The 19753-nt window shown below is 51.2% G+C and overlaps 1 protein-coding gene across 11 annotated transcripts in view; it reads right to left on the minus strand.

The window, feature by feature from the left end:
* The window catches only part of PAX8 (paired box 8), a 55632-nt gene extending 38117 nt beyond the window's left edge, over positions 1-17515 (minus strand). For all 11 annotated transcript variants that reach the window (XM_045979939.1, XM_045979935.1, XM_045979932.1 and 8 more), the window contains exons 1-2: positions 17428-17515; positions 16975-17081 (exon numbers count right to left, since the gene is read on the minus strand). In XM_045979939.1, the coding sequence (XP_045835895.1) occupies positions 16975-16999 (25 nt within the window). In that variant the 5' untranslated portion in view covers positions 17000-17081; positions 17428-17515. The remainder of the gene's footprint in view (positions 1-16974; positions 17082-17427) is intronic.
* Positions 17516-19753: the final 2238 nt, after the last annotated feature.

A 19753-nucleotide genomic window follows, 5' to 3' on the forward strand; every position in this document is an offset into this window, starting at 1 on the left:
TGGGAACACTGGGGTGGGCAAACAAGAAAGGCTCTACAGAACCCAGGCTGGCTTCTCCTCCTCCTCTGTCAGTCCCAACAGAGGTTTCTATACTTGGTGCCACTTGGACCTAAAGCAGCTAAAGGTCCATTCAGGGCTGGGTAGGGGACTGACCCAGACTAACTCAGATTGTTATGCATTGAATCGTGTCCCCTCAAAACTTGGAAGTTGAGTCCCAACCCACAGGACCTCAGAAGGTGACCTTATTTGGAAATAGGGTCTTCATAAATGATCAAGATGAGGTCATTAGGGTGGGCCCGAATCCAACGTGACTGCGTCCTTAAGGGAAAGGTGGACACAGAGGGATGACACAGGGAGAATGTGATGCAAAGACTGGAGTTATGTTGCCACAAGCCAAGGAACATCAAAGATGGCCAGTAAACACCAGAAGCTGGAGGAGGAGAGTGGGAAACAGATTCCCCCTCAGAGCCCTCAGAAGGAACCAACCCCGCCGACACCTTGATCTCAGACTTCCAGCCTCCAGAGCTGTGAGACAGTAACTTTCTGTTATTTCAGCCTCCTGTACCCCTGCCCAGTTCGTGGTGCTTTGGTAGGGCAGTCCCAGCAAGCTAATGCACAGATCCACAGGGTTCTAGCTCTGAACTGGATCCAGAAGACTTGGGAGGCCCCGTTGGGCTACTCTTCTGGGATATTCGGCCGTCCCTCCAAGTACTTTCCAGTCTCAGGCAGGCTCAGTCAAGCAGAGAGCACTTTCTAACATCTGACCTTCTCTACGTGCACCTGCTCTCTTGACATTGCTGTCATTCCCATCTTGGTCTCCATTCCTGATCCTTCTATCATGTGGCAAATTCTTCTTTAATGAAAGAATGTCAACACACAGCAGTATAGCAAAGCCTCGTGTAGGTGCCAATCACTCTTGCCTGGCCAGGAGGGGTTCCCCCCACGTCAACCAGAACTTCCGGGCTTCTCCTGCTTTCAAGAACTTTCTAGATTCTGTCTAAAGTTTGGTTATGGAATCACTTAACATTTGCAGAGCCCTTTTAAAGTGCTGGCAGGTAAGTGATTCTTACATTTAAATAAATTCAACAAATATCAATGGGACCTTGATTGTACCAGGGACAGGTTTTCATCATTCTATGAGAGGTGGGGCTGGCATGTTGTTCCCATTTTCTAGATGAAGACACTGACTTAGAAGGTTAACTGACTTGTGCGCAACCAGTTAACGGAAGACCTGAGACTGCGTGAGAGTCAGATCCACTCTTGCCCACAGCCAGAGGGGGAATCTCTGAGAGGCAGGGGTTCCATACAGAAAGAAGTGTGTATTGATGCCTTCGTCTGGCCTATCTGGTCAAAGACCCCTGTTGTTTGTGGGAGTCCCAACCTGACATTCCATTGCTGCACCCTTTGCCTGGAGCTGACTCTGGTCCCTGGAGCTGACACAGTCCTAGCAAGTGTGGCATGTGAGAGACCCCTGGGGGAGCCTTGATTGGCAGACCCTAGATCTGGGGTTCTCAAATGCTGATCCACAGAAGAATCACTAGGCACTTGGGGTGGGGACAGGCTCCAGGGCCCTACCTCTGTTCGCAGAGCCCTGGAAGCTCCTGAAGCTGGAATGAAGCCCACACTTGAGAAACACTTGTATAAAGCAAATTTCAAAGTGGTGATTTCATTTAGCAAATATTTATTAAGCATCTAGCCTATATCTATGATGTGCCAGATGAGTTTGGGGAATTCAGTTCTTGGAAGCACTGGTCCTCACAGATAGCCCTCAATCTGGCCACCCACCCTGCCCAGCCGATGCCCAGCATCCATGAGGAAGGACACTGTTGGGTCAGTCTTGTCCAGCTTGCCAGTGTTTGCTAATCCCAGGGGTCTCTGCTGCCCAAACTCAACACCCCACATCTAGGCTTAGGCCAGCAAGGGGCTTTAGGACCGAGGAAAGGTCCCAGTGGGGCAGCTCAGGCCTCCGAAGTGGCTGCATCAGGTTTCCCAAAAAAGCTGCAATTCCTGGTCTCCTCAGTTGCATAGTGTCCCTTATTATAAAGAAAATCAGGCAGTGATTATAGCAATATCGTGTGAAAGGACCAAGTGGGCTTCATGTGGGGAAGACCTCACTTGAAAAGTGCAAATGGACAAGTTAGGTCAACTAGCAAAACAATAAAACATGCTATTGGAGATTTATGTCAAAAATCCCATCATGAGTCTTTATAGAGCCCTCATCTGGTATAGGATTCTATGTTCGAGTGCTGGGGAGGTAGAGAAAACGAAGAGTTCTCACTCTTGCTTAGCTAGCTCAGCCAGGAATCAGACGGGGACTGTCGCAAAAGCTGAGGGGAGCGGAAAGGGCCTGATTAGGGAAGTGGAACATGGGCAGAACTTTGTCTAAAGAGTGGGAGTAGGGATGACGGTCCCGGCCGCTGCCATTGCACGGGCAAAGGTGCAGAGGTGGGACTGTACACAGTGTGTTTTGGAAACAGAGACTAGTTGGCTGGAACACGGGTTTGCATATGGAAGTGGTGGGAAACAGCGTCAGGGAGGTGGGATAGAATGTTCTCGAACTGTACACCAGCAGTTTGCCCACAAACGCCTGTTAATGATTGGACTAAAAGGAAGTGCAAACGGGACTCTGAGATGATTTTGGAAAATCACCAGGCTAAGATTCTCTGGAATCTTAGGGCTGGGAAAGGAGAGAAATCAGAACATTTGAATAATGTGAGTCATCTAGCCATCCCGGATTACTGCCAAGCTGTTCCCCTTAATAAAAATACCACAAAGCTCGAAGAGGATAAAATAGGTATGTGGCTCTAGCTAGAGAGCTAAAGGGAAGATGAAGATCAACAAGGGAAGTGTGAAGTCAAGCCAGGGGAGGATGGAAGTTTTCATGCACAGTGAGCGAAACACTCCCAAACATGTACATTGAGTGCACTTGACGCAGCCTTCCTGATGGCAGGGTTGGTATTGATGCCTTCGTCTGGCCTCTCTGGTCAAAGACCCCTGTTGTTTGTGAGAGTCCCAACCTGATGTTCCATTGCCGCACCCTTTGCCTGGCGCTGACTCTGGTCCCTGGAGCTGACACAGTCCTAGGACCCCACATTTCTGAATCCTGCCCCTGCCTCAGGGTAGGGTCTCACCCCTGCCCCTCCCATCATCGTCCTGTCCCCCTCCCTCTCCCACTAGCTCTGCATTTTATGTCTGTCTGAAGGGAACCTTTCCTTTCTGTCTTCGCTTGTGGCTAAAAGTCCACCTTGTTTCCACTCTTTCTACAATGTCAGCATGTCTCCTGAGTTCTGCAACCAGAGTCTAGCTCTACACCTGCCACGCTGAAGGGTTCTGTAGATGTTTACTTATTAAACTGAATACGTTTAGAGTACGAATGTCCTTTGAAACAATTTGGAGTTAGAGCTTGAGGCATGTGTGGCCCGGGGATGTGTGATTGGGTGAGAGGGAGAGTGTGTCCTAGAACCCTGGAGAACTAAGCATGGGTGAGGGTGGGGTGTAGTCAGGCATGTGGGGAGTCAGGCAGAGAGCAGAGGGACCCCAGATGCTTCTTGAGGAGCTGGAGTAAAACCTCAGGGGATCCAGGCACAGGGACCTGGCGGAGTACCCACTTAGGAGAGAAACAGGCCAGAAAGAGAGGAGACAGTTTCGTCTCAGGGCTGTAGAGGGCTGGGAACAGAAGCACCACTGGGTTAGCGGACCCAGTGGTCTGTGCACCTGAGGAGAAAAAGAAATGATATTTCTGTGGCTGGTGTCATGGGCTAGATGCTGGTGTCCCCCCAAATTCATATGTTGATGGTATATGGGGGGGTGCTTTGGGAGGTAATTAGGGTTAGATGAGGTCATGAGGGTGAGCCCTCATGATGGGGACAGTGCTTATCATTTGAGCTTATAATAGTGTTTATTCTTGTAAGAAGAGATACCAGTTCTCTCTCCTCAGGCACCCACATCAAGGAAAGGCCACGTGAGGGCACAATGTGAAGGGCCCGCCTACAAGCCAGGAAAGGCACCCTCACCAGACTTGACCATACTGGTACTCTGATCTCAGACTGCCTCCAGAACAGTGAGGAATAAATGTCTGTGGTTTAAGTCACCTGGCGTGTGCCATTGTGGGTTTTGTGTGTTTTTTTAAAGATTTTATTTTTGAGATAGAGCGAGCATGTGTGGGGTGGTGGAACTGGAGGGGGACAAGCAGACTCCGCACTGAGTGCAGAGCCCACTGCAGGGCTCCATCTCACAACCCTGAGATCATGACGGAGCCAACGTCAAGAGTCAGAGGTATAATGAATGGAGCCCCCAGGCACCCCTGGCATTGTGTTTTAACAGCCTGAGCTGAATAAGACAGGTGACTGGGACAGAGAGTGTGGGGGGTGCAGGATCTTTGGAGGAAGCTCCAGGAGAGGTGTCTTGGCCCTGAGTCTGCTCCAGAACAGCTGAGAGCAAGACAGGGGAGCAACCTGCACAAGTCATGTGGGTGAGTGTCCTTCCTTGGCCACGATCACCGGTTCCCTTACATGACCGACACACGCGTGCTAGGTACCACTTGCCTGGAAAGCAGGGGGCTTTTTGAGAAGGGAAAGGTGAGAGAGGTGGGGGCTTGGGGATGGGGCTCCTTCCTGGATGGTGCAAATTCTCCGTGGTACCTTCTGATGCAGGCCTGTGCAGCCCATCATTTCACAGAATGAGGGTGCTACGCCCACCAGGCAGACATCAGGCAGCCCTAGCCTCACATCAACGCTATTATGACACTCCTCAGGAAGGCCACACACGCTTTCACCAAGAAGGTGACTGAACAGCAAGCTCCACATAGCGAAAAGTATAATGTGCTGCTCAATCGATCCGAGATCCTAAGGAATATACGAGGTAGTGGCCATTAAATAGAAAAAATAATTACACCTTGAACTTGAACGTGGTTTGTCCACAAATGCACTTTCTCCTGCCCCTGTCGCTCAGTTTCATTATTATCAATGAGCACCTCTGCCTGTTCTGCAGGGACACGTGGTTTGAGAATCACTGATTTATGAAGGTGATACAAATATTTGTGGATCCAACATACAAAGCATTCATGATGCCACCGCATTGTTGGTAATAATCGGTCCATGCAGGCGCTACAGAACCCTTGTGCCTCCCTGAGATTGCAGGGCACACTCACGTGGTCCCTGAACGTTTCTGTAATCAGGGGCCTGTGCGCTCACATAGCCGCAGGCTGAGGACAGAGGGGCTCGCGCAGAGAGCTGCCGGGGAAATCCGAGCAGGGATGAAAGACCGGACAGGATATTCTCATGGTCCGAGTGGAGGAAGGAGCCCACCGGTGACAACCCCCAGCTACCTACCTTCAGTGTTGCAGTCCTCTGGCACCAAGAGGCCAGATTCTAGAATAAGCAGGTCCTGCTGCTGTTGCTGCCTGCTTGGTAACAGTGTCCTCGTCTGGGAAGAGCCAGTATGAACCCCAGAGACAGAGTATTGCTAGTGATTCTGACACTGGTCTCATGAGTGGCCCATGTGAATGGCCGTCTTTTGGTCTCATTTGAAACCCAGGTCCCTACAGGGCCCTCATGATCTCTGTCCTAGAACTTAAATGGGATCCCCGGGGAGGTGGGCATGGCTGGACACCGGAGGTCCTCTGCTCACACCTCAAACTGTAGGCTGCAAGAAAGGGGAGGTCACAAGCCAGGGACCTCATGCTTACATTGATCCGAGTTGACCCACAACGCAGAGCAGATTCCCTGGATACCTTGGGCCTCGCTTCATCTACCGTGTCTGTTACTGGTGCTTCTCGGCAATGTGGACTAGATCGGGACTTCGCAATGGCACCTGGGTTTTCCTGGCTGGATCCTGGATCTCTGGGGGTCTCTAGAGCAGAGGATTCTTTGGCCTTTTGTTTTGTTTTGTTTTTTTAATCACCCACAAACCTAGGACAGTGTTTCGCACCATAAAGGCTTCTTCTAGTGTTTACACTTCCTAGTGAGACAGGGTAAGCATTGTACGTATGTGTGTGAGCATTTGTCACCCACGTGTATGTGAGTGTGGGTGTAACTGGCTATGTGAGCATGTGTATCATGTCCAGGGGACTAGGGCAGGACACCGTGCGCCCAGGGTACAGAATTTAAGGAGGCCCTCACTCTCGGGGCCAGCCTTCCCCTTGCATGAGCCTGAGAGTGAGTGCATCCTTAAATCTTGCCCTCCTGTTGCCTTGCCCTAGTCCCAGCTCTGGCTGGGTGTATGTGTGAGTGCGTATGTGTATGGCTCTGTACGTTTGTGTGTACGGGAGTGTGTGTGTTGTGTATATGTGTGTCTGTGTGTGTTGGTGCCTCTCCCTAGGCTTCAGCAGTCCCTGTCAGCAGGTGTGGGAGGCCTCCCTCCTCTGTTCCCCGGGTCAGTGTTCACTTAGAACAGGCCACCCAGCACTCCCTGGACTTGAGTCTGCCCTCACTCTACCCCAGCACACTCTGAAGGCAGTCCGGTGTCCCTAACCCGGCCCTGGTTGTAAGCATGGAGCCTCTGCTGTGCCACTAGGCCTGTGAGGTCTGGACCCAGCTCTGGGTCCAGATAGGTACTTGGTGTCACATAACCCTAGGGAGCTCCTGGGTGAGCCCCGCAGCCTCAAAGGTGTTCAGGTAGCCCAGATCTAGAAGGGCAAGAGCCACAGATAGAAATATTCCTTCACACAGTGGACTGCAAAACATGCCATAAAAAGAAAATGCTAGGGGGCCCTGGGGAGTTGGAGAGGAGGGAAGGCTTTAGGGGAGGTGGTATCTGAGCTGGGCTGGTGGGGGAAGCATCCGACTAAGCTCTTCCCAAGCCTGAGGTCATCTAGTCCTTATAGCCACGCCAAGGCGGGAACCGTGTGTCTATTTTTCTGCAGGTGTAAGTGGTTGAATTTACAAGACCCCCGATGCCAGCCCCTTTGGCACTCCCTTTTGTCCTCCAGCCAGGGGAAAGAGAGGCTCACCTGGCCTCAACAAGGGCACTATCTACATGGAGTGGATTGGTAAATGCACACCAAATTGTCTGCAAACAATAGAAGGCTGTGCACAATTGCGTCCTTGCTGCAGTACGGACAGTGACTTCCAGGGGGTGGGGGCAGAGAGCAGCGTGGGCAGTGGCACGATGCGCTCCTGGCCTCAGATCTCCCGGGGAGATGGATGCCTTCCAGCCAACGGGAGCCAGCCAGCCAGGGACGAAGCTGTGAGAAAGCCATCAGGACAGCCACCGTGTCACTGCCAGCAGGATTCTTGAGAGGAGGTCTCACCTGCAGAAGGGTGAGCTATGAGGTCTGGGCCCACCTGTCACAGTTAGGGGCAGCTGTCCAGACAGCTCTGTGGCCAGCAGGAGAGGGGAAGCTTGGGGGGCATGAGGATCTTCCTGGTGTGGGGCACTGTCATGTCATCACAGAATATGGGGACCGGAAGGACCTGCTCCTTGTCACACTGTCAAGGAGATGGGGGGTCTAGAAGGGAAACCCTATGAAGTCCGCATGTCCCTGAAGGTGGGGGGAGGGGGGATGTGCATCAGAGGTATCTGGCTAGGGTTTGATTTAGCAGATGTGGGCAGATCTCCGTGGCATTTGTACCTACAGATCGGCAACCTCTTGCCATGAGCTGGCCAGCCACCCCACTCTGGGCTCCCTGGTGTAGACTCCCACGGAGCCGGCTGAGCCCACACAGGCTCCAATGCTGTCTCTTTAGAACAGGTGTTCCAAGGACCAGCTAGACCCACGAAGGCCAGATGAGCTTTACTGTTGTCAACAACGACACGGTTGGGCCGGGGTGACGGATGGAGATAAATGAATGACCTTTGGTGTTCCCACTACCCAGGTTGTTAGTTTTCAGTCCTTGACTCGCCACTGAATTGTTTGGTCTGATTATTTCCCCTCCTCGTCAAGGGGTCTGTCCCCTTGACAGGGAATCACAAGACTCCAATGACCCTGAGAAGGTGCTGCTCACCTCTGTCACCCGGTCAGCAAGTGCCACCTCGCTGGCATGGCGCCCTGCACATGGTGGGTGGCCCACCATGAGGGCTTGTTACACTGAAGTAAACCGCTGACCCTCAGGGTCCTATCTTGACTCCAATACCTCTCCTGCCCTAACACTCTCCCTCCCGCCCTCATTCCTCGCCCCCCCCTCCCACCTCCTGAGTCACAGCCAGATGCCCAAGGACCATTTTGACAGACCGATCTCAGGGTTGGAGTAGAAGACCAAAAAAGAGCTGGGGTCAGTGATTTGGGGCTCAGCGAATTCTACATGTCACCCAGGGTTTTCGGCCATGACAAAGCTGGATTATTATTATGCAAAGTAGGAAAAAGTAAGAAGCGGCAGGGTGGAGGGAGGGAGAGGGAAAGAGAGATTAGTGAATTTTTAAAAACATAACCGTATGGTTTTGTGTCAATTAAGAACAAGCACCGAGACGTGTCTTTGTGTGGTTCTCCCTTACTACACGCCCAGCAGAGCTCTACACCCACTTCCACGCACCTGTCCTCTAAGACACTACATTTTACCAAAGCCCTAGAATGTTCTGGATTCCAACATAAAGCCCATGGATAGCCCATTCTAGTGTCTCCCCTATGACTGGGTTTTCTGGTAAAATGAAACAAGGACTCGCTTTGCAGAGTGTGCTGCCACAGCAGCTGATAATGGCCACGGGGGTCCGAGCCAGCCCTTCCCAAGTGTGCTTTCACTTAATCCAACACTCCTAGGCAGTAGGCCTAAATTTTAACTGGAACAAAGTTTGGATGCTGGGTTGTAAGTTACTCCTGCATTGTTTCACAGGAAATGCTGAGACTAATTTTCTCTAGGGCATCTGCCTTAGAGAATTTTTGGAGACTCTCCTCCCTGGTGACCAGTGGATGAAGCAGGACAAAACAAACAAACAAACAAACAACAAAAAAACGAAAAAACCCAAACTCTTGAGTAGCAGCTATGTGCCAGGCGGGGCGGGGATACTGGTCATACTTCCAGTACTTTCTTGAAGCCCTGCAACATTTTCATATTCTACACACATGAGGAAATTCAAGCCCAGAGAGACAACTGACTTGCCCTAGGTCACACAGGGAGAAAACAGCCAGGTCAGCACAGGCAAAGCCTCCAAAGCACAGCCCCTCCTGCTGACTGTGGGGGTGGGGAGGCTCCCACGGCCCTGGCTTCCCAGGGGCTGCAAAATCCCTAGCCTCCCGACACCTCCTGGCCCCGGAGTTTATTCTAGGAATAATAGTTCTGCTGTCCTCCTAGAGAGGCTGAGGGATAAAAAATGCAACGCACACAGAGGACCCTGGGTGTGCAAACATGCAGTTCACACGATGACAGCAGATTAAGCTGTTTCTTAGATGCGTCACCCAACCAGCTCCCCGACCTCTCTGCTGTGCTGGTCTGACAGCGACAATATGTCCCAGGGGACTAATTAGCACTAACTACTCAGGTCACTCCAAGGCCACTTAGGAGAACAAGTGCAAAAGAAAAACTGATGAGCATTGTGGCTGAAGACTGGAAAAGAAAGACCAGAGTTAAAAGAAGTGAGAAAAAAAGAAATATATAAAATATTTAGGTTTTTTTTTTTCTCTCTCTCTCTCACCCAGTCTCTCTGCTTAAACTACAGAAGGGTTTTCATCTGAGAAATGCAGCCAACTAGTCTCACAGCAAAGAGAGCAAACATTACCAGCTAATGTTACAAGTTGGACCACAGAGGCATCTCTGAAGGAGGAGACGATTTGGTTTTAAAGCCCTGAGCGAGAGGGACTCTGCGGAAGCAGCGGAAGGAATGAGCCTAAACTCAGGGAAATGAGACTGGGCACCGGCGATGGCCCCTGACGTCGTGGATGGGTCTTCCCAGTAACTCGGGAACTTCCAGCATACCCACTAACTCATTAGTCTCTGAAGTGGATGCACGTAGGTAGGCCAAGTGCAGTTTGGAGCTGCCAAGGGACTGAGTTCCTTGCTGGCTTATGATAAATCGAGGTACCGGAGAATAGCTGTCCCCCTTTTTTGATGCACGTGAAAACAGGGCAGCCTTCGGGGCATGCATTAAAAGAAAATCCCCTAACTCTGCCTTTCCCAGTGGCTGATCACCCCTTTTTTCCTCACAGTGACCTCCAGGAGGGACATCGTCATGGGTGCCACTTCCCCCATTGTGCAGATGGGAAGACCAAGGACTGCACTGAAAAAGGGTTTATTCTAAGGAGTGGGAGTGTTAGGGACCCTGATGAGGAGAACAAGCTGACAGAAGGCCCTGCCTGTTGCTGTCACAATTGCTGTCCCTACAGGCCCTCATACCCTCTCTCATCAAGGGTTCTGGCCCGAATTCCCAGCCGAGTTGCAGGCGTGAACCATCCAGTGGTACACGGAGTTTGAATGAGCTGGACTTTGGGAAAGAGGGTGGGTGGAAGAAAGGGGCGTTGGTTGGAGTCACATCAGCCTCTCTTAGCATCCATTGCCTTCTCTTCTGCAAAAATGTCAAAAACAGTAGCTGCCTGGTTGGAGTCCTGGGAATTAAATTAGAAGCTGATGTGCCCTCTCCCGAGGAAAACCATCCCAAGAAGAGCCCGCTGAGATACTAAGCCAGCTTTCATTTACTGAGGGCTCACTAAGTGCCAAGGTGTGCTGAGCTCTTTCTTAGCTCTAAAAGTGGCATCAGGAAAGCCAGCATAGCGTGGGGCTGGCTGTGCCGAGCCTTAGCAAGACTTGGCATCTTATTTGGCTTTCGGGACTAGGGAGGGATCCTGAGGAATGAACACAGAAACAGAATCCACCCCGCCCTGGGGGACCTCCTGAACCTCCCTGCCCTTGACCTTGGACATGCCTCAAGGAAGGAGATGCTGGTTTCTGCCCAGCCCCATTCCTGGGGAAGGAGCCCTAGTCAGGGCAAAGCCTAGAATCAGTGACATGAATTGTGGGTTTAAAATAGGAAACTTCCTGGGAAGATTTTTCTGGCCCATGGCCCATGGAAGAGACATTTGCTCACTGTGTCCCCACCTGGCCGAGGGAGAGACCTAGAGGGGCTTTCAAAAAACCCAAACAGGATTGTCAACCTTAACTCTGGACTTAAGGAAATAGTTATGACTCTCAAAGGTCCACTTAAAAGTGCGCTGACCACAGGTGATCACAGGAAGGGTGGATGCCTCTGCCCACCCACCCTACCCAGAGACTCCATCATGGAGGCACTGATCACCAACTGAATGAACTGGGATTGGCCTGGGATAGTAGAGCTTTCAGGAACCAAGAGACCCCTGGATGGCTCTTCTCTCTTCCTTCCCCCAAAGAACCAGGTGCAGTCACTGCACATACTTCCTAGGCAGAATATCTTCTAGCTCTTTCTCCAAAAGAACTCAGACTATAAAGTGTTCCAGTCTGAACCCAGAAAAGAATCACTCCCCCAAAGACCTCTAAGTATGGGGGTGCATTCTCCTCTTTTTATATGATGTTTTATATCCCCGTGTCCTATCTCCGAAGGGAGTCTGGGCCAATCAGCCGGTCCCCGAGTTTCAACTAAAACAAAAGCCAATTAGATAGGGGTGCCTTCTCCTGTCCTCTCCTTTTAAAATCATCTTTTTTTCTTAAATGAAATTGTCTCTTTTATCTTTTGGCTCCTTGTGTCCTCAGAACCCCAGAGCTCAAAGCTTTCTGAGCGCAACTGAGTTCGGCCCCCTCTTGGACTGATAAATAGAGCAGCTTTAAAATGCTTAGAACTGAAGACAGACCAACTGTGGCGAGAGAAAGTAAACACATCCATGCACCAGTCAACCCTAGCAAGCTCCTCGCTGAGATTACAAACTGCAGTTCCTGCCTGAGCTGGCGAGGATGCTGGAGCAGGCTGGCTGCGGAAGGCTGGGGGTGGGGTGGGGGCGGGCAGAGCCACAAAGCAGGCTCCTCTGCTTCAGGTAGTTGTGCCCCAGAGGAGACAGGTCACCTGGCAGTCTGCTCAGTACCAGGCTTGGATATTTCTGAGCATAACAGACCCCGCCAATGGGTTTCCCATTGGTGTCATACTTGGAAATGTCCCAAGAGAAGAGGGGACCAGCTTCATTCTGATTTAAAAGAACTCATCTCCCTCAACCCACGTTCTTTGTGGGCAGGTGAAATAAGAAAACTGGGATTTTTCACAAAATACAATATGATCACTCCATAATTTGATAGGAATATTTGAGGCACTTTTCCTATGAAAAATAAATACTTTAAATATCTCCCCCTGAAACACACACGCAAATTGTTTTTTATGAGAACCAATTAATAAATGCTAATTCATTCAGGCATATCTCTACTAAATTACTGTTTCATTTAATTGCAGGGGAATTTTCCATTACTAAACTCTCCCTTGCTGATTTTTTTTGCACTATTTATATATTTTTTCAGTTTCACTAATAGTGAGATTGGTATGTGATATTATCTGCTGTTTGTACGTCTTAAATTTCTTTTTTCATTTAGAATGTTTCCTCATTCTTGCAGCTCCACGTAATCTGGGAGAAACATCATTAAAAGCAGACAAGATTTTATACATAAATGAGAAAGGCACTGGCTGAAATTAACCTGGCAGGAGCACATCTTGTCTGATCGGGCTTCTCTCATTTCAGGCGTGCATGAGTGTGTGCAAGTACGTGTCTCCACTCTGGGTTTGTGTGCAAACGTTTTCCTGTCAGTGTGTTGCAAGTCCGTCTGTGGAAAGATTGTGGGTGTACAGCTAGAAATGAAGATCCCAAGGGCTTTAATAATAAACATAAACAACACTCAAATCTCTTTACAAGCCCCCAGAGCACAATGCGTATTTTCTTGCTTCCTTTTTAGGGACACCACCAAATCAAGACTTTGATATCTAGACACCCAAGAGCCAGACCAGCTGGCTCCTGAAAATCCTGCCTTTTTTCATGCATAGAAAAGTGGGGAAGTTGCCAGTGGTGTTTAGGGGTTGCTTAGGGCTGTGGTAGAGATCTGTGTTCAAAAGGATGTGTTTTGAAGTAGAATTCCCATTTTAATATATTGAATGACAAAGGTCCTGTGCACCTGGCTACCTTTGCTTCTGTGATAAGTTCTTTCATTTTGATTCTCTCCAGCCACCTTCTCGCTCTCTCTCTCTCCCCTCCCCTCCCCCATTGCCTCCTTTCAGGGTCTTTCTTTTGCTCTTTATTCTGTCCCTTCTTTCTCTCTCACAGTAACATATTCTGGAGGGTGTGAATGATTAAACTGTTTACTCCGAGGTTTAAAAGGCATGTCACCGAAGTAAAGTTTCACCTTCATACCCAACTCTATCAATAATTACAGAACAGGGATGATGATTAGTAAGTCTTTCTTACAATTAGCTCTTATGAAAATGATGCCATTTATTCTGAGCATATGGAGTTCTATTGATTTTACTTTTCACAAAAATTAATTACAAATCGTAGTAACCTCCAAAATAAAGTCAGCATATGAAGGAGTTGTGAGTAGATCCATCGAAAAATATATACTCAATAAACAGGTACCCCCTTAAATTAGAGATTTGAAGCCATAAATAGAAAGTTTTGACATATGATCATATTAGCGGATGATCTCTTTTCAATAAAAATATTGCAATAATTAAAATTTCATGAGACTGATTTTTTGTTTCATTTTTCTCCATTTCCTTTGTCCTCTTCAGCAAAATTAGGCAGAGTCTTTTTGGGTAGAGACTGATGAAATTAATTAACTTTCCTTCCACCCCAAAAAAGTCCCAAATAAATGCTTCCAGTGGACATCAAAAAAGTGTCAATTAGAAATAATTACGTCTTATCAATCAGTGGGGCAATTAAAGTGACAAAGCTTGAAAAGATACTTATCTTAAAACTAATTCACAAGGTAGCTAAATTATCTCCTAATTAACTTGCATTGAGGAGGGTGGGAGGATGGACCCTCTTGAAACAAAGATGAATTGAGGAACCCCAATACCTCTTTATGTTCCTTGAGACTGTTTCCCATTCGGAGACCTTGTTTTCAACCCAGGCAAGAAAACTGGGAAGAAAATAGATCCCTCCCAAATGCATTTGGTCCCCTTTCCTCCTTTCATAGACCAAGAGGAGGGAACAGGGCTTTGCATCTCAGATTTAGGAAGTTAGAGGCATGTTCCTCCTCGATCTTAAGTCTCATTTGACCCCTTGAATAATCTATTTTCAGTAGCTGGGGAAGAGGGCTGCCGGCAAGTTCTGGCACATAACTTTTAATGACAACCTGCTTGCTTTTACTAAACTCTCTTCCTCGCTGATACGGAATTATTTTCATTTTAATATTTACGTGGCGTTTATCTTTAAACATTAAAAAAAGTGGTCTTGCGCCTTCAAGGATCTTTGTTCCCTGATGCTACAAAATTCCCAGCAGATTTTACAGAACGTTCAGCCCATTGCTGACCAGCGCAATCAAAATAATTCCCCGTGTGCTCTCCGCAGCCCTTCAGAAAAAAGCTTGTAGGGGAAAAAAAAAAAAAAATATATATATATATATATATATATATATATATATATATGACCTTTCTTCAAAGCAAGATCAAACAGCAGTGAGAGTGAACCAGACCAGGGTGAGCTGCTTGGGCTGGTCGGGTGTGCAGGGCCGCGCAGGAAACTTTTCTCCGGCTTCTTGGGTTTTTGGAAACGGTGGGTGCGCTCGCCCTCGGTCCCGCGAAAAGCCCTGTGGCCGGCTAGCCTGCGCACCCCGGGATTCTGCTCCAGAGAAAACTTAAATGGAAGCTCTCCTGGCAAAAGACAACTCAAGAATGGAAGTGCCTGGGGAAAAGAGGGAAGCTGCTAAAACCTGATAGAAATGGGCTTATAAAAATGGGAGTCAGCTTATGAGTTTATCTTTAAATATAGGCAACGGTGTTAAGAAAACTGATTAGATAGAGGGAGGTCTCTCGCTCAGGTTTTCGTTAAGAGAATTTAGAAAAGAAATGGGATAGCCTTGAAATGTTTGAGCTGTTTTACAGTTTTCTTCTGTTTTATTAGCATTAAATTAAACGAAAGGAGAAAGGCTCATTTTCTCTCCTTGCAGTTTTATTTATTTGTTGTGGGGGAAGGTTTAGAAGTCGACCCTCTGCCTTCCTTAAACGGAAAAATACCTCTGTCCTGGCCCTGCAGGGAGTGGACGGTTTCTCCCCAAACCCAAGGATAATTTGCATCTGAGCCAGTGGGGAATGACCTCTCATCTTCTGGGCCAGTTGCTGATTAAAAATAAAGTAAAAATAAATGGTGTCTTTCCCCCCCTTTCCTTCTTTTATCCCCATTTATTCTGAGTGCTTCTAGAATGAAAATAGGTAGCGAAAACAAAATCAAGCCAACCCAAGAGACCGTGACCTCGTCTTATTCCTAGCAGAACAGAGGGAAGGGGTCTGGGGCAGCACGGTAAATTCGAGGTCCCAGGGCACTCAATCCTACCATCGCCTGAAAGGTCAGGGGAAGGTCGGGCTGTGGGCTGGGGGAGATAGAATCGGGAACCCAGCGGAATTGGCCGGAACGAGGGGCACTAAGCTCGCCCTCGGAGACCGTTCTGATCCCGAGGCAGGGGCGACGTCCGGTATTGTACCCCGGTTTGGCTAATGACCGAGAGGCGAAACCCTGGTCCCGGCCTCAGAAAGCGGTCAAGGAGCGCGCGCGGCGCCGGAGTGCGGCCCGATAAGGGGAGCCAGGGAGGTCCGCTCGATTCCCTGGCTCGCCGACCCGGCCGCTCCCGGGAAGGGCCGCGAGGTCTCTACTCCGCGCTCCGAATGCGGCCCCGCGCCCGCAGAGGGGGCCGGGACAGCTTGGACCACGCTCTTCTAGGGGCACGGAGGTGGCGAGGCAGAGTACTGCTGACTCCATCTCCCACCTTAGAGTAAGCCAGAATGAGCAACCGAGCCCCGCGGGGTTCCCCGCACCCCTCGTTGTGGAGCCTCGGCCCCCGGACCAGAGGCTGCGCGGCGAAGCTCGGACTCGTGGCGCTCTCGGCTAAATAGAGATCTCAGCCGCGCGCCGTGCCCGGTCCGACCCTGCTTATTATAACAAATGTCCCGTTTGCCGAGCGGGACTTCATATTCGCCGAGAATTCATCTGAAATATTGATTTCCTCTCACTTCGCCGGCCCAAATCGATAGCGTTGCGCCCTGGCCCCATAAATCGCTTTCCCCGCGGCCCGCCCGGCTCCATCCATCACCGGGGGCCAGGCCGTGTCTCTGCCTGCTGTCCACACTTGCTGCGCGCCGGGGCGGCCGTGCCCACAGCGCACAACGTGCCCACCGTGCCCACCGCGCCCACCACGCCAGCCGGCCCCGAGCCTGGGGCTCTGTCTCCGTAACACCCCTCCCCCCGCCCCCAACAACCCCGGCCTGGGCCAGGAGGCGGGGAAGAGCAGGCGCCATGGCCAGGGAGGGACCGCGAGCGCTTTGGAAGGCCCTGGGCCGGGTCACCGCTGGGAAGGGGGTTTCGGCCCCGCGGGCAGCCCGGTGCTCCCATGCCAGACGACCCGCGCGCCTCTCTCCGCCTGCCCCAGGCTCCGAAAAGAGGAGCCCGAGAGCAGCCGAGGGCACTCAGAGGCCCCCCAGGCCCCGGACCACGGGCTTCTTTTCCGCCCGCTTGAGGGGTGCGCGGGGCTCACCTCCCACCAGGGCAGCCAGGAGCAAGAGCTGCGCGCACCCGCGCTCCAGGGTTTAGAGGTCGGGGGCGGCCCAGGGCCTGAGAGACGCAGGATGTCCTCCCCCATGGGACATGCAAGACGGGGGTGCGGCGCGAGGGACACCCCTCTGACCCACACGGAGAGCTCCTCACCGCTCCGTGTGGTCCGCAGAAACCAAGGCCTGGGGAGGGCGGCTCGCGGGCCGAGAGGGGGACCTCGGGGCCTGAGAACGGCGAGACGGCCGCAGCGGAGAGCTAGGCCAGCGGCGCCCCCGGCTGCGTCCAGGCGCAGGTGGGTCCCAAGAGCCCGGAGCGTAAGCGCCCCAGCCCCACCGACCTGAGCGCACGCACGGACGCACGGCGACGCGGGGGCTCCGGGGTCCCGGCAGCGCCGCGGTCCTTACCGGATCTGATGGAGTTGTGAGGCATCGCCGGGAGTCGCTCGCAGCCCGCCGAGGGCTCAGGGCTTCCTCACGCAGGTCCCCGCCGCGCCCGCCGCCACGCCACTGCCCTGCACAGACCCAGGGGAAGGGGCACGAGATTTGATGTCCCTGTCTTATGCCTTCTCCCCGGGCCCTATCCCTCAGGCTCTCATCACGTGGCTGGAGTCAGAGGATTTTTAGGCGAAGGGTGGCCCACCTCCGCCTGGCTAACACACGTTTGCCGGGAGGATCCGGGATTGGGGGTCCTCTGAGGAAGCCCCAAACTCCAGCCGGGAGCCCTCTTCCTCTGTTGCCCCAGCCTTACCCAGTTTAACTTAGGAGGGGGAAACACTGCCAGGCTCCCTGGGCCCCTCTCCCTTCTCGAATCACCGATGTCCCCCCAGTCACTTTTCAGCCAACCCCTGGGCAGCATACCTGGCCAGCCGGCCGCCGCAGGCCCTCACTGCCCGGGTCAGCCCGCGAGGGTGCCCTGGGCCCTGCGTCTCTCCTCGTTCTGAAGTTTGTTCCCATCCACCCGGCATCGCCTACCGGTTTTATCCCGCCAGGGCCCTGAGAGATGGGTCTGGAGAGACTCGCAGGCCACGGATTGGCTGGCTGGGTGCAGGGGGGTGCGGGAAGGGGAGGATTTTGCAAGGGGGACATGGCTGAGTGGACTCAGGAGTTAGAAACATTCGCTGGAGCTTCTGTTTCCAGCGGAGAGAAGAGAGGGAGGCAGCTGAGCCCTACCTCATCAGGCCTGGATATATTGGAGGAGTAGGAGATGGAGGCCTCAGAGCCTGAGGATGAGGGTCTCTGGGTCCTCCTGCGGTCACTGACGACCAGAAGTGAGAGACACAGTTTCTATGTGACACCTTGCATCCCTTCTCTCACCCTCCACCTCAGCCCCCCCCCCTTTTGTTTTTAAGCCTGTTTCTTAAGGTAAAATCCTGCAAATAGGGCTGGAGACAGGAAGGCAAGAAGGTCCGACCTTCTCACCACTGGTGTGGACTTCGTCCAAGGCAGAACCCTGAATAGCCCCAGAATCCATTGCCTCCGTCTCACCCAGACAAGAGCCACAAACTCACATTATTAGATTAACGAAAATGGTCCCATAACCTAATCGACAGGGCTTTTCCTCCTCCCAAACACACTCACTCACCAGCCAGCCCTCATTCTTGCCCTTTGTGGGTTTTGAACTTGGAAGAACAGCTCAGAGGGTGGGCCGTAAGGATCTAGATCTCACTTTAGCACGGAAGGGTGTCAGATGGGGACAGGACTGAGTTGACCTCTGGCCTGGTCTGGAAGAATCAGCAGCCTTGGGAGCTGGGGATCCTAGGTGGGAAGAAGATGGGATATCTTGGGTAGGAATGAGCTGCCTTCTCTTTGATCATAGGTTTTTCTCTTCGGTCCAGGAGGCTGGGTCCAGGGAAGATTGTGAGTGCGAACAAACAAGTTGGAGCACCTTGCAGGCTAGAGGCAGGGAGTGGGGGGTAGGGGGTGGGGGTGGGGGTGGGGGTGGGGGGCTGGGGAGGTGGGACAGGGCCTGGATGCTCCCCAGTCTCAGACCAGATGGCCAAGCTCAGGAGCACAACTCCTTGGCCTGAAGGGACGGCTGCGGGATACAGAGGCCAGAGATAGCAGAGTGAGAGGGGAGTGAAGGGGCAGAGGGAATGGCTTATTCAGGAGGATGTGCATGTGTATGTACACATGTGTGTGCCTGTGTGTGTAAAAACACACAGTTTTTCTCAATGAAAAAAAAAGTTTTGGGGCACTTGGGTGGCTCAGTCATTAAGCGTCTGCCTTTAGTTCAAGTCATGGTCCCGGGATCCTAGGATTGAGCCCCATGTCAGGCTCCCTGCTCAGCGGGGAGCCTGCTTCTCCCCCTCCCACTCTGCCTGCTTGTGTTCCCTCTCCCTCTGTCAAATAAATAAATAAAATCTTTTTAAAAAAGAAGTTTTATCTTTCAGGTTAATCCACTTCTTCCTCTCTCCCAGGCTTTCTTAATTTCATAGAAATTAATCATTTTGTGAAAAGAAAGAGCAGAGAATATGCGTGTCCCCAAGTGGATCTTCCACATTTGTAACAATGGCCCTAAACAAAAACAATAGGGGCCTTACTGCATGAAAAGTTTCCCCAAAATTGTTATTTAAAATTGCTCTGTGGTTTCCAAATGTCCAGATCCTGTACTTCTCTGGTAAGACCACTGGAGAGGGAAGATCAAAGGTGTTGGGATGGAAGTGGACCTCAGTGCAGGTCCGACGGACACCGCCATGGGCCAGCTGATCACTCTGGTGCCCACCCTCCTTCCGTAGGGGAGCTTTGGGGCAGTAGACGTGAAGGCTGACTGTCCACTCAGGCTCCCTTCCACCAAGGAGGCAGGGCCCAGGTGAGCCTGCCAAGCTCTGATCTAAACAGTTCTGCAAACCTCAGAAGTTCTTCCTAAGCCAAGGGACTGATAGGTACCAGTCACCATGGAAACTCACGCATCCATTCTTGCTTTTCTCCCACTCAACAAAATAAATCCACCCCCTCTCCCTTTTCTGGCAAACTGTTCTCAAAGGACAAAAACAGCCACTTGTCAAAATATTCTTGTCTCATTTGTGAGCTCATTAAAGAAATCATTTAAATATGAAAACGAAAGGTGCAAAAAGCCCATTCACATGTCATGAGAGCACCCCTTCCCCGGACTACAGGTGATAGCAGATGGCCAGGAGGAGACCTAGCAGAGTTCTAGAACTAGCGAACAGTAAGAATATAGTAA

This window comes from Meles meles, chromosome 15, assembly GCF_922984935.1.
Source record: "Meles meles chromosome 15, mMelMel3.1 paternal haplotype, whole genome shotgun sequence".
NCBI lineage: Eukaryota > Metazoa > Chordata > Mammalia > Carnivora > Mustelidae > Meles > Meles meles.